The sequence below is a fragment of the Lepisosteus platostomus genome, chromosome 1 (assembly GCF_059453375.1).
Source record: "Lepisosteus platostomus isolate fLepPlt1 chromosome 1, fLepPlt1.hap1, whole genome shotgun sequence".
Classification (NCBI taxonomy): Eukaryota; Metazoa; Chordata; class Actinopteri; order Semionotiformes; family Lepisosteidae; genus Lepisosteus; species Lepisosteus platostomus.
The window spans coordinates 62,878,489-62,892,521 of NC_142611.1; the positions used below are offsets into that span (position 1 = coordinate 62,878,489).

The 14,033-nt window shown below is 54.3% G+C and overlaps 1 protein-coding gene across 2 annotated transcripts; it reads right to left on the reverse strand.

The window, feature by feature from the left end:
* Positions 1-471: 471 nt before the first annotated feature.
* Positions 472-13,996, reverse strand: ddx23 (DEAD (Asp-Glu-Ala-Asp) box polypeptide 23). 2 transcript variants are annotated; one of them, XM_088633426.1, is made up of 17 exons: positions 13,859-13,996; positions 12,215-12,419; positions 10,685-10,807; positions 9,508-9,598; positions 9,274-9,339; positions 8,647-8,785; positions 7,790-7,923; positions 7,404-7,516; positions 6,423-6,566; positions 6,008-6,233; positions 5,418-5,563; positions 4,493-4,670; positions 3,362-3,604; positions 3,026-3,177; positions 2,509-2,617; positions 2,228-2,402; positions 472-1,948 (listed from the first exon to the last, which is right to left on the reverse strand). In XM_088633426.1, the coding sequence occupies exons 2-17, from the start codon at positions 12,400-12,402 to the stop codon at positions 1,725-1,727; spliced, it is 2,451 nt and encodes an 816-aa protein (XP_088489552.1). In that variant the 5' UTR covers positions 12,403-12,419; positions 13,859-13,996; the 3' UTR covers positions 472-1,724. The 2 variants fall into 2 exon arrangements, with proteins under 2 accessions (XP_088489552.1, XP_088489551.1); XM_088633425.1 differs by having other exon boundaries at positions 9,508-9,601.
* Between the last annotated feature and the right edge of the window lie 37 nt (positions 13,997-14,033).

A 14,033-nucleotide genomic window follows, 5' to 3' on the forward strand; every position in this document is an offset into this window, starting at 1 on the left:
CAGTCCATTAACACCACTTACAGTATAGCAGAAATCTGGATTTCATAAAAAGGCTATCCATAAGTCCACTGACCAGACACAGGCTTGCCAAGATGTGTTTCAAACATGGGGGGGAATGTTTTTCAGAGGTAGCTTCAGGTACAGAAATTCCTCTTAATCTCTTAATATTGTTACTTTGTGAATCCGAGTCTCTTTCAGTTCACATTTCAGAAGAACACTCCCTGTAAGACAGAATGGAAACTTTAATTCAAATAACTAGAACATTTTAACATGTGTTTTACAGTCTTAAGAAGTCAGGGGTCTTGTGTAAGAAGCACTGTTTTTATATGTACTTTGCCATCAAAAATAAAAAAAAAGTATTGGAAACCACTGACAAGGCCTAAATGGCAAACAGTTCAATAAAACGGTCAAGAAAAGAACCAGGAGACAACAGGAGCAGGAGGTGGAGAAAAATGTTCACACACTGTAGTATTTGGTAAAAAACTGACAGGTTTCAGTTTTAATGTCACATCTCAACAGGCTACTGTGCTATTTATATACAATCACTCTCCTTGTGGAGAGATAAAAAAGTTATTAATAAAAAAAACAACTACAGGAGGATGTAGCAGAACGGTTTCTCCGGTGATTCCAAGTTTATCACAGATTTACTCAAAGGTTTCAGATACCTGAATGCGCGACGACCTTGGGGTACGCCACCGTCAGGGTTCGAGACGAGAGGAGCTGCTCTGAAATGCGTCCCCGTGCGCAGACGCACGCCGCGTCAGAAACACTGCCCTCTAGGGGAGACGCACAGAGCAGCGTTACCGAGTCATGAACTGCCCAGACTGGGGCAAGCAGTCAGTTCAAAGTCCGTTCCGGCTCCCGACTCCCTGAATAGACACCGATCCCAGCTGTCTCGGCATCACGGGCAGAGCGTGGCTTGAGAAATGCCGTCCCAGAAACTGCACTAGTCTTTTTTTATCCGGAAGGAAAGCAGGGGGTGGGAATGACAGGGAGCAGGAATGAAAACCAGAGGGAAGATGCTGAAATAAAATGAAAATCGCTGGACAGCTGCCGGCCTGGACAGTCTGCACAAAGGCCTGCGAAGCGAACACGAGAACCCCATCGTGTCGGTCAGATTCCTGGCTGGAATGAAAACCAGGAGACGCAGCGGCTCTCCGGGAGCAGGAGTGAAGATCAGTGCCCCGATTGGTTAACTGGTCACTGGCAGGATCAGCAGTGCTGGGGGAACGGCAGCCTGGCAGGGGAGTGGGATGGAGGTGGAGAACAGGAGGGAGGAGGCAGAGAGACGAACACGCCGAGGGGACAGAGGCAGAGAGGGGGGGGGGGGGGAGGAAGAGACAGGAGGACAGGGGAGAGGAGCAGGCAGAGGGACAGGGAAAGAGGAGTAGAGGAGACAGAGGGAGAGGGGGAACAGGAGGAGAGGGGAGAGGAGCAGGCAGAGGGACAGGGAAAGAGGAAGAGGGGGAACAGGAGCAGACAGAGGGACAGGGAAAGAGGAGTAGAGGAGACAGAGGGAGAGGGGGAACAGGAGGAGTGGGGAGAGGAGAAGGCAGAGGGACAGGGAAAGAGGAAGAGGGGGAACAGGAGGAGAGGGGAGAGGAGCAGACAGAGGGACAGGGAAAGAGGAGTAGAGGAGACAGAGGAAGAGGGGGAAAGGGAGGAGAGGGGAGAGGAGCAGGCAGAGGGACAGGGAAAGAGCAGACAATGAGGAGCAGGAGCGCTCAGGCGAAGATGGTCTCCTCTCTCCTCTTCTTGGTGAGGATGGTGCCTGGCTTGTGCTGGGCATCGGGGTGGTTGGCCAGCTCGGGGGGGCAGGTGGACACGGGGCTCTCCAGGATGGCCTGCTTCAGGTCGTAGAAGACGGTCGCGTCCTCCTTCGTCAGGAAGGTCATGGCTATGCCGCTCTTCCCGGCACGCCCCGTCCTGCCGATACGATGGATATAATCTGGGAGGAGAGAGAGAAATCACAGGGATTCAGTCAGCGCCTCCTCCTGGGAACCAGGTCACCAGAGACAAGTGGACAATGCAGGACTCCCAATCTCCCAATTTCTTCCACTTCACACTTCAAGGACACTTAATTAGTTAATTGGCCTTCAAACAGGTCACTTGTCCCTTAATAGTCAACTTTTCAAAGGGACTGTAATGATTTCCTGCTGCCAGAAATCAGTTTCGGGTTAAGAAAAAGGAGCCTCCATCGAGGAGGAGGAGGGAGCAAGGAGCTGACCTTCGATGTTCTTGGCCATGTCGTAGTTGACGACCATGGACACGTCGTGGATGTCGATGCCTCTTCCTGCCACGTCGGTGGCCACCAGGATGTCCTTGGCGCCGGCCTTGAGGTTGGACAGGGCGAACTCTCTCTGCTCCTGGCCCTTGCCGCCGTGCAGTGTGCAGGCATTGTACTGCGGGGGGGAGAGGAGACACACAGGCGTCAGTGGGGGGCGGGGGGGTTTGGGGAGTTGGCAAAGACTCACGGGGCAGAAGCCGGGTCGCCAGGAAATATCTTACCCCCATCTTCTCCAGAGACTTGGCCAGCACATCGCAGCCCTTCTTCTGGTTGACGAAGATGATGATGGGCGGATCGAAGCCCCTGGACAGGACCTCCAGCAGCTTCTTCCTGTAAAATCCAGAGCAGGGGGGACTCAGAAATACAGCACATGACCCCAGCTGAACACTCAGGTTTGCAAGTGGAACCACTTTCCTCACTAGTGCACTGATTCCAGTACTAAATATGGATCCCTCCCCCTCACTAGTGCACAGACACCGATTCCAGTACTAAATATGGATCCTTTCCCCAACACTGGGGTACAGGCTTCAGCGTGTTCAGCTGCTGTCCATGAGCACTGAAAGACAACATTATGGGGACATTTAAGTTAAAATTCCACCTGAGGATTAAGAGAGCACTTAGATCCCTGCTGTAAGCGACGCTGTGATCACAGCCCTGATCTCTACTGGCTCATAAACGTCACTGTCGCTGCAACGATTAATTCAAGCAAATCGGGAGCCACAGTGACCGTCTGCTCACCTCTTCTCTCCCTCCGACATCAGCAGGACCTTCTGCTCCACCCTCTCGTGCGGTTTGCCTGCAGAGCCGATGTAGACCACCGCAGGGCGCCGCAGGTAGCTGCGCGCTAACCGCTCTACCGCCGGGGGCATGGTGGCTGTGAACATCACCGTCTGGGACAAAAAGAGCGGTGCTGATTAGCGCAGCTGCCTGAACACAGTACTTTGTCAAAAGCAGCATCACTGCTCTGCTCTTGCGTTGAGGGCTGTGCCAGGTGAGTGCGCGCAGTGCCCCCACCGCCTGTACATTGGCCCAATGTGTCTACCCAGTGGACACTATGCCAGGTGTACACCTTACCTGTCGGTACTTGTGTTTTCCAGACTCGAAGTTCATCATCATCTTCTCCGGGTCCTCGGCCTCGTCGGTGTCCGGCTTCTGATTGGTCACGGGGATGTACTCCAGGATCTTCTGCACGTCCGGCTCGAAGCCCATGTCAATCATGCGGTCGGCCTCATCCAGAACCACGTACGTACAGCGGCTCAGAACCAGGTACCGGTTCTCCAGAACGTCGATCAGTCGCCCAGGTGTGGCAATCACAATCTGCAGGCCAAACCACACGTCAAGCCCATCGGAGAACACAAACCACTGCAGCCCGTTTCGCCCGCAAAGCAGACAGGCTGCTTTTCTGCTGCAGCTTCTACTCTTACAGGACTCATCACAAACAACGATGAGCCGGCAGACAGGAATGAAGAGCTGAACGAGTTGACTGGTGTGATGGCCTTCAGACTCAGCAAGGGAGCTCTCTCGACACTAACATTAATGGTCTTGCTGGAGAAGTGGTGGAGAATTACAAGTTGCTGGGCATCACCATCTCCCACACTCGAACATGGCAGGTCAATACCAGAGAATGCTCTTTCTGAGCAGTAAAAGAAGTCTGGAGTATCACAGGGAGTAATGGCCCTCTCTTACAGAACTGTTTTGACCTTCTCTGTCACTGTGTGGTTCGGCAACCCTTCGGCCCAGAACAAGAAGCAGCAGGTCCTGTGTATCAAGAGCAGTGTACATCGCCTCCGAAATCGCAGGATGCCACCTTCCCACTGTGGACTCTCCGTTTTTCTAGACCAAAACCCCCAGGACACTTCCCACCCTGCACAACCTGTTTACTCTCCTCTCCTCTGGCAGGCAGCTCAGATCACTCAAGACTGGGACTGCCGGGTGTCAGGACAGTGCAACCGAGTCCCTACCCAGAGGCTGGGAGAAGCCTGAACAGCTCATTGTTATTTTATCAGGTCTCACTGTTCTTTACTTTATGCTGTTTATTACTGGCTTTGTGTTGAGTATTTGTATTGATGTCATGTAGTGGCATGAGCTTACCAAGCCAAATTCAATGCAAACTGGTTGTTATGGCACTAAAGCACTGATCCCGAACCCGAAAAGGATCAAACTGCTGTGCAACGGGAGCCCCTCTCCCCCCTGCCCGGCCCTCACCTCGCAGCCCATGCGCAGGCGGAAGCCCTGATCCTCGCGGGATATCCCACCGATCACTGCCACCGTGCGGATTCCCAGCGGCTTCCCGAACTTGATAGTCTCCTCTTCGATCTGCTGGGCCAGCTCACGGGTCGGCGCCAGGATCACTGCGTACGGGCCCTGGTCCGAGTCCTCGATCCTGAGAGAGCAGGAACATCACCCTCAGTAATGCCCTTTGACCTCCCCGAAACTGGCACAGGCCTGCGTGGACTGAGGGCGCCCCCCCCCCCACTGTCACCCTGAAACTGGCACAGGCCTGTGTGGACAGAGGGCGCCCTCCCCCCCACCGTCACCCTGAAACTGGCACAGGCCTGTGTGGACTGAGGGCGCCCTCCCCCCCACTGTCACCCTGAAACTGGCACAGGCCTGTGTAGACTGAGGGCACCCTCCCCCCCACTGTCACAGGCCTGTGTGGACTGAGGGCACCCTCCCCCCCACTGTCACCATGAAACTGGCACAGGCCTGTGTGGACTGAGGGCGCCCATTCCCCTCTGCAAGGGAAGACAGCTTCATGAAAACTGATCTACAATCCTTGCAATCCAATCCCCCTTGAGGATATTTGTTACATTAAAACTCCTGAACTGTTCAATTGTGTAGCAGGCTAATTACAACGCAGGTTCTACTGAAAGTTTGCAGTGCCGTTCAGTATAAGCCATGGGCAGGTATGAGCAAAAGATCTCAGAATATGTCCTGCTACCTGAACGTTTTCAAGTTGCTTCTATTAAATGCTTTCATAAACTTCAAATCTCCCAGTTTGACTGCTCGTTTAGCTCAATAGAGTAAGAATTAGGTCTTGAATGACAAATGACAAGAGGTAATGGTGGGCAGGAGCAAGATGAGGAAGCCCTGGCGAAAGAGGTCCAGCAGGGGGCGCTCTGTCTCTCACCGGTCAATCTTGGGCAGCGTGGTGATCCAGACCAGCAGGGGAATGAGGAAGGCAGCCGTCTTCCCGCTGCCGGTCTCGGCGACTCCGATGATGTCCCGGTTCTGCAGGCCGATGGGGATGGCCTGTCTCTGGATGGGCGTGGGCTCCTGGAATCAGAGCGCACGGAAAACGTTAAACTGGAAGCTGGGGAAGACCGGCAAAGAGACCGGGACAGCACGTGTTCACCGGAACTGTGGAAACTGATGTGCTGAGCTGCCCAGCTGGACAGAGAGAAGCTGTGGGGGCAGCACACTGTACACTGTATGCAGCAAGGAGCAGGAGGGCACGTTTCAGCAGACCGATACCCATCACACTTGACGTAGCGAAGAGCCTAACGAAAACAAACTACAGGCACGTGCGCTTATAACGGAGATCAGCAGGGATGTATTCACGCAGGGGGTGGCGGGAGTCTGGAACAAGTTATCCCGCCACGCTGCTGAGGCCGATATCCCCTTGTCCTTTGAGAAGCAGCTGGATCGGTTAGCCACTCCTCAACGGGCTCCACACCGCTCCTTCGCTCTAAACGGGCCGGCTGGGGTCCGGGGGCCCACCTTGTAGCCGCACTTGTCGATGACCTCCAGGATGTGGGGCGGCAGGTCGTACTCCTTCCAGTTGCGGATGGGGTTGGGGATCTTGCCGCCCTTGGTGGTGATGCTGTAGTCCTCGCGGAAGATGCGCCAATCCCTGTCCGTCATCTCCTCCAGCTTCTTCTGGGACCAGTGCCGGTCGTCCCAGCGCTGCTTGGCCTCCTTCTTCCGCAGCTTCTTCAGGCGCAGCCTACAGGGGGAGGGGGGGAGAGAGAGAGAGAGAGGGGAGTTTGGAAAGGGGGATAATGAAGAGAGAGAAGCGAAGAACAGAAACAGGAGAGAAGACACGAGAGGGGGAGGGATCACAGCAAGGTCAGTGAACATCAGGTGGAAAGCGCAGTGTGGACATCAGGTGTGTGCAAGTGTGCGCTCCACTCACTCTTCCTGCTCCTTCTCCTCCAGAGTGCGCCTCTTCTCCATCAGGTCGCCGTAGAAGCGCGATTGCTCCCTCTTCTGCTGCTTCAGGTCGATGCCGGCGATGAAGCCGCGGCCGTACAGCTGCACCTGGTGCCTCTCCTTGTACCTGAGAGCCAGCGGGGCAGAGGGGGCAAAGCTCACACTGTCAAACTCAAGCCCTGTTACATCCCCACCACACCCTCGCCCCACCCCTACCACACACAGCCACACCCTCGCCCCACCCCTACCACACACAGCCACACCCTCGCCCCACCCCTACCACACACAGCCACACCCTCGCCCCACCCCTACCACACACAGCCACACCCTCGCCCCACCACGTTACACCCCTTTCAGTCACACTCCCCTCAAACCCCACCAGTCACACCCCATTACACCCCTATCAGTCACACACCCCTCAAACCCCACCAGTCACACCCCATTACACCCCTATCACAGTCACACTCCTCTCAAACCCCACCACACAGCCACACCCTCGCCCCACCCCTACCACACACAGCCACACCCTCGCCCCACCCCTACCACACACAGCCACACCCTCGCCCCACCCCTACCACACACAGCCACACCCTCGTCCCACCGCTACCACACACAGCCACACCCTCGTCCCACCCCTACCACACACAGCCACACCCTCGTCCCACCGCTACCACACACAGCCACACCCTCGTCCCACCCCTACCACACACAGCCACACCCTCGCCCCACCCCTACCACACACAGCCACACCCTCGTCCCACCCCTACCACACACAGCCACACCCTCGTCCCACCGCTACCACACACAGCCACACCCTCGTCCCACCGCATCACACCCCTATCACAGAGTCACACCCCATCACACCTCGCCAGACTCCCACCACACCATCACACCCCGTTACACCACTCATCACTCATCACAGCCGCGGTTCCCGGGAGCTCCCCCAGCCCCCGCGAGCCCTTACAGGGGGTTGTAGTCGATGGAGGTGTCCTCGGAGGCGTCCCACTCGAACACAAACTTCCTGTCGTTCAGGTGGCGCGTGCGCCGGCGCTTCTTGATCCCGCCGAGGTACCGCTCCTGTCACACAGGCAGACACACACCGCCGATCAAAACCGAGCCCTGCCCTGGGGGCCCGCAGGAGCCCAATCCCAGGAGACACGGGGACGCCAGACCCCAGGGCCACAGGCACGCAGCCAGAGCTGAAGGACAGCGCCAACTCTTAACCCTTCGCCTGCTGCGACTGCCTGGGGACAGGGCTTAATTGGGCCAGCTGGGTGAATATTTCGCAGGTCGCTCAGGACGCAGGGTGGAACCCAGACCCGGGAGACCGGATTCCGGACCGGGACTGACCTTGATGGCCTGCAGCTCCTTGCCCTTGTCTTTCTCCTCGCGGATCTTCTGTCGGCCGTCGTCTTCCTCCGTGCCGTTGTTCTCCCTCTCCATCCTCTCCCGCCGTTCGCGCCGCTCTCTCTCCTGAGGGTCTTCTGCGGACGGACAGACAGGCACAGGCAGGCTAGACAGACAGCCCTCCACGCCCGGGCGACCCGACGCCCTCACAGAGCTGCTGGCCGATACAGGTCGTAGCACGGTGGTGAAACAGGGGTGCGCGCGGAGCACTGGGGCGCCAACGCCGCGATTCCACAGATTTCCCATGTGGCACAGTGCAGCCCAGTGCGCTGCTGTGGTGAGATTGCTTCTCAGGGGCATCAGTGAGGCAAGAGCTCGGCTCCCCCAGTGTGTGTGTGTGTGTGTGTGTGTGTGTGTGTGTGTGTCAGTGCGGTAAGAGCTCAGCTCCCCAAGTGTGTGTGTGTGTGTGTGTGTGTGTGTGTGTCAGTGCGGTAAGAGCTCAGCTCCCCAAGTGTGTGTGTGTGTGTGTGTGTCAGTGCGGTAAGAGCTCAGCTCCCCAAGTGTGTGTGTGTGTGTGTGTGTGTGTGTGTGTGTGTGTGTGTGTCAGTGCGGTAAGAGCTCAGCTCCCCAAGTGTGTGTGTGTGTGTGTGTGTGTGTGTGTGTGTCAGTGCGGTAAGAGCTCAGCTCCCCAAGTGTGTGTGTGTGTGTGTGTGTGTGTGTGTGTGTGTGTGTGTGTCAGTGCGGTAAGAGTTCAGCTCCCCCAGTCTGTGTGTCAGTGTAATAACAGGACTGAAAACGTGGTGCAGACTCAGGCAGGTGTGAAATATGGATGTAAGAGGGGAAGACCCCAGGAGCCTCACCCAGCATCTTCCTCCCAATGTCCTGGAACACCCTCCTCTTCCTCCTCTCGTCGTCTATTATCCGGCGCCGCTCCTCCACCTCAAGCTCCCTCCGGCGCAGGGCCTCCGCCTCCCTCTCCGCCCGGGACAGGAACTTGGGCTGGGGCGTGGGGCGGGGAGGGCAGGAGAATTCGAGAGAACAAAAACAGGAAGGAAAAAACATCCTGTAAAGCCTCGCAGTTCGCAAATTCGCGAGCGTATGGGGGACACGGGGGACAGGCTCCCAGGATCTGCTCAACACCCACCATCGGCCACATCAAGCGCAAATTCTTCCCTTGAATAGTACAAATACAACAGCATGGATAACAATTCAAATGAAGTTAAACACCCTGAATAGTAGAATACACTCTTATTAATTCTGCGATTTGATTCCTTAGATTTAAAAATAGCAAAAAAACACGAGAGCTGAACACGCGTGTGCAGGTGCACGCGAGAGACACGCTTCTCGACGCCCAGCGGGGTGGGGAGACGCAGGCGTGCGTGGGGGCAAGACTACAACACAGGTTGTGGGGAAACCGGGAGGCTTTTATGTTCCTGCAGGCAGGACCATGCTTGGGAAGTCAGGTACATGAGCGTGTTCCTCCTCACCTTGGCTTCTGCCTCCTCCTCTGCTTTCTTCTTGGCCAGGAGCTCCTCTAGGGACAGCGGCTGAGCCTGGGGGGACAGAGAACCGGCCGTTGTCAGTGCAGACGGGCAAGGGAGTCACCCGTGGGCTCAAGGGTAGGGCGCCCCCTAGAGACCTGGAGGACATTCAGCCATAACCCCCCAGTCCCATACCAGGACATAAACTGTGTTGTCTCCTGCTCAGCAAGCGATTCCCACCTTTTCCTTCTTCTTCTTCTCCTCCTCTTCCTCCTCCTTCTTCAAGTCCTTGTCCCTCTTGAGCCGGTTGTCTCTGGACTTGGGAGACATGCTTCTGAAGAAGAGGAACGGGTTGAAAGAACGGGCCTGACACCAGCATTGATAAAGTCAGCCCACCGCCAAAGCACCAGGAGAATGATGGGATAGAGCCCACTGTGGCACACAGGGCTCTCCATGTGACCACGTGTTTCAAATCTATCTTATTACATTTTGCATTGTTACATCCATGCAGCGAAAAGGCGGTGCTGTGTTATTATTCATATTTAATGTTGTTATCCAGAACGTCTCACACGTTAAGATCTGGAAAACAAGCGGATCAGTACTGAACATGAAAATGACACCCCAGGGAAGGAAGTGGCCTACCCCCAGTATACAGCAGCACCCATCCATATTTTAACCATTCTTCCAATTCAGGGTCGCGGGGGAGCCAGAGCCTGTCCCAGCAAGGAAAAAGGTGCAAGGCAGGCTACACCCTGGACAGGACGCCAGTCCATCACAGGACACACACACATACACACACTCGCACCAGGGCCAACTTTCCCAGAAGCCAATTAACCCACCAGCATGTCTTTGGACTGGGGGAGGAAACAGAGCACAGAGGAAACTCAAGGGAACCTGGGAAGAACATGCAAACTCCACACAGATAGCAAACCAGGTCCAGAATTGAACCCCGGACTTCACAGGGATTGTGAGAAACAAAAGTCCTATCCTGCCAAAAACCCTTGTGCGTGTGGGTGCTTAGATCCTGCCCGGGAGCAAACAGCAGTGATGACTCTCTTGACCCACACTACTGAAGACTAGAGAGGAAAGGCTCTAAGAGGCCTGTAAATGGAGAGCACTGTTATCCCCACTCCACGGCCACTTCAAGCCACTGCTCAGCAACTCCTGTGCTGGAGTACTGAAGCAACTATCGTTCCATAGCAGTCTGATCCATACTGGGTTTTACCCACTGCAGGGTTCTTGCATGCAAACCAAAAGCAGTGTTTCATATCCAAGACTTATCCAAGAGCAAACTGCACATTCAGATGTGTGAACAGCCTGTCCCCTCCGTCAGTCCAGTCTGCTGCTAGTAAACCCCCGGTACGGATCCGAGTGCTGTGCAACGGGAGCCCTCTCGGCGTCCCCGGCCTGCGCTCACCTGGATCTTCTGCGATCCTTGTCTCTTCGGTGGCCATCCTTGTCCCTGTCCTTCCTGCTCCGATCACGGTCCTTATCCCTCTCTCTGTCCTTGTCCCTCTCCTTGTCCTTTTGGCGGCGCTCTCTGCAGGGTGGGCAAAAACAAATCAACATGCAGCCATTTCCCAGGCGGAGCGCTTCCGTGTCCTGTATCCAGCTTTACATTCAATTTCAAACTTTATTAGTATCCCCTGGGGGGGGGGACGTTTCACAGCATGATCCAACATAACCATCACCAACAGAGAGGTCGTGTGACTGTGGTGACTGAGGCAGAGCCGAGACAGGCACAGTACAGAGTCTGGGCAACACAAACACTGGGCAAGCAGCCCAGACAAAAAACAGGCGAGGCAAATCCAGGAGAGAAGCACAAATGCCAAGGCAACAAACACAGCAGAGGTGGAGTGAAAACTGAGGCTGAAGCATGCTCTTGGACTGAGCACTGAGGCCGGCAGAAATCCCGGATCCTGGGAACAGGAGGGAATGGGAATCAGTGAAGTGGCGCGGTAGAGAGCAGTCTGCTGCAACAGAAATCGCAGCTCAGGGCGCTGGTGCCAGAGAACACAAGACACCTGCCGCCACACAGCGTGCAAAAACTGCATCTTCCAACAGCAGAATCTTACCGTGCACACAAATCACAAGGAACACAACTTCTCTAAACAATTCGTTGACATTATTCAGAAACTAAACTGCTGCGAGGATAAGCGCTTTCCTACACTTCACACTGTTACACCTGGGGGCACAGAGGGAAGACAGGGGGGAGGTCACACCCCCACACTGCTGCAAGTCTTCCTGAGAGCCCCCTGCTTGTAGAGCACGTTGAATTGCTCCTGAGCTTCACTATTTCCTCCAACCTGTTGCCATTTGTAGCTCAGATTTAACCATACGACAGATAAAGTAGTACGTTAAGGCACATTCAACAGAAGACCTGAATAAAAGATTTATTGAAATGCGCAGGCTGCAAAGGAACAAGTAATAGGTTTATCCCACGCTGAAAAGAGAAGAAAGAAAACACATTTCGGCCGTGGAGCCTTCATCAGGTGTCAGAAAAAGACTTTTCACCATGGTATAAACCTATTACTTGTTCCTTCTGGTTCCACCTGTTGTTCCTTTATTGAAATGTGTCGATACGGTTCTGTCCACCTTTAAAAAGCTCAGAGGCCTGAGGAAGAAAATCTGTTTCCATGTCCGAGAGAGAGTTACAGTGGGAATAGAAAGTCACCACCCCCTGTCAGAATTTGTACCTTTTCTGAAAATAAAAACAAATTAAATTAGGCTTGCTTCATTTTTATTTACACACAGTAACCCACATTAGCCAAGTGAAAATAAAAGTCTAAAACCTTCTGAAAATGAATATCAGAACAGTAAAATACCCTATCTGGATAAGTGAACGTGCATTTGTGAACATGCTCAGGTAGAGCCAGTCCCCTTACAAGATCACACCTGTGATCGACTGGCGATCCTGACGAGTTCAGAATAAAAGCAGCCCGCCCACCTGTCCGCGGATTTGGAGCGGCTCCGGGATCTCTTCCGGTCCCGGGAGCGGTGGCGCTTGCGCTCCTTGGCCGGCGAGGCCTTGCGGTCCCGGTCGCGCTCCCGGGAGCGAGATCGGCTGCGTTTCTTCTCCCTGTCCTTCGGCCCCGAGGACTCTCCCTCCTTCTTGTCCGAGGAATCTCCGGCCATCTGTCAGCTGGGTCGGGCTGGGGGCAATGAACACACAGGTGCATCAGGCACTGCGGGCAGCTCAAGGGGTCCCCAACCAGCCCTCAGTGATGGTGGAGGGGACCCCGATCTGAGCCCCCATGGTGGAGAAGGGGTGGGACCCTAGAGGAGATCCTTTCAGGGATGGGCTGCTTCCACCCGTCAGGCCTGTAACTGGCCTCTGCTCTGCAGGCCAGTTAAATCAGAGATCTCAGTGTGTTTCCTACTGGCCGTCGGAAGTGGCTTTCAGGCAGGCTGGGCACAGTCAGAGTTGGGGGAAGAGGGGCGCCTCCAGCTCCCCTGAGTTCGGGATCAGAGGACTCACTCAGTGGGGGGAGCTGACTCCCCCCACCCCCATTAGCCAAAGGAGAACCCGGCCGCAGTCCAGAGCAGGGGAGTCGATCCGCTCCTGCAGAGCCCGCTGTCTTGTGCTGGACAGCAGTGGCCATCACAGGGGCTTAGCCACTGACGAGACACAGGGCTTATAGTGGAAGGGAGGGTGTTGTTGGATAAATCAATGTTGTTGCGGTCCACGACCGGGTGGTCCTCTGTGTTCATGCCTCACACTGAAACAGCCTGCGATTAAAGTCACAGAGCACCAGACAGCCCGCAGACATGTCTGGAGCAGAGGTGTCTAAACCCAGCCGGGACTCTCTGTTACACAGCTGACCGGATTGTTTAACTGCACCAGGCCAAGACCTGTAAGATCATTACAAACAAGAGGAGAGGCACCGCAGCCGCTCAGGAGGTCATTAATCTGAGTTTCCCATCCAGCAGTTTCTTGAAAGAAGCCAGGGTATCGGCTCCAACAGCATGCCCACCCCCACCACTATTTATGTACAGCAATGCCTCCTGTTCTCGGTTTAAAATGCACTTCCACGTGATTTTCACGTAGCTCTAACCTGGAACTTGCATCTGAAGTTTTATTTATAAATAAATGGCCCTTTAATGAACTGTTCTCAGTTATTAGCTGTAAAAGCCCTCGTGTAACACCTGATTTTTGCCTGTGTAAGAAAACAATAAGTGTCGCTGCTCGAAAAGAAAAAGGAAATGGAGCACACACCGGGCCCTCCAGAAAGTCAGACTGATACCGAGTCAAAGTTCGGGACTTACAGTAAAAAAGTTTACGACACCGTGGATTTAAAAATTAAAAAGCAATAGTGTCAAAGCTCGATGGCGAGTTGTACAAACGCAGACCTGCATGTAAACATGAAACAACGACAGTCTTCGTTTAATTCTGAAGTAAAACACGGCGGATTCACTCAATTCTAATGCGAACACAGCACGTCTGCAAAACAAAATGGAAACACAACGAAACGGGGCTCTACGTCTAAACAGTATTTCTAAAAAATAAATTAGTATATTTTCCATGATTTGGGTTACAGGCTATTAATAGTAACCCAGTAGCCGGAGAAGTTGATAAAACAGATACCCTTACCTTCTCAAATATTCCAATCCTCTCTGATCACCGAACTCACTTCGTTTCTACCAAGCCGCCATGTTCTGCGAAAGCGGAAATGCGCCTGCTTCGAACAATGAATTCTGGGAGCTGTAGTGTTCTAGGCGAGAGTCCTACAGGAAGCTACGGAGTTATGGACAACAATTCCCAGAAG

Bases quoted from the DNA above. Each gene is read 5' to 3' on its own strand.
- ddx23 (XM_088633425.1), bottom strand. From the start codon at position 12,402: ATGGCCGGAGATTCCTCGGACAAGAAGGAGGGAGAGTCCTCGGGGCCG. The intron at 9,602-10,684 runs GTGAGCGCAGGC...CCTCTTCTTCAG, and splicing joins AAGGATCGCAGAAGATCCAG to AAGCATGTCTCCCAAGTCCA. The intron at 3,605-4,492 runs GTGAGGGCCGGG...TTTGGCCTGCAG, and splicing joins GCCTGCGCATGGGCTGCGAG to ATTGTGATTGCCACACCTGG.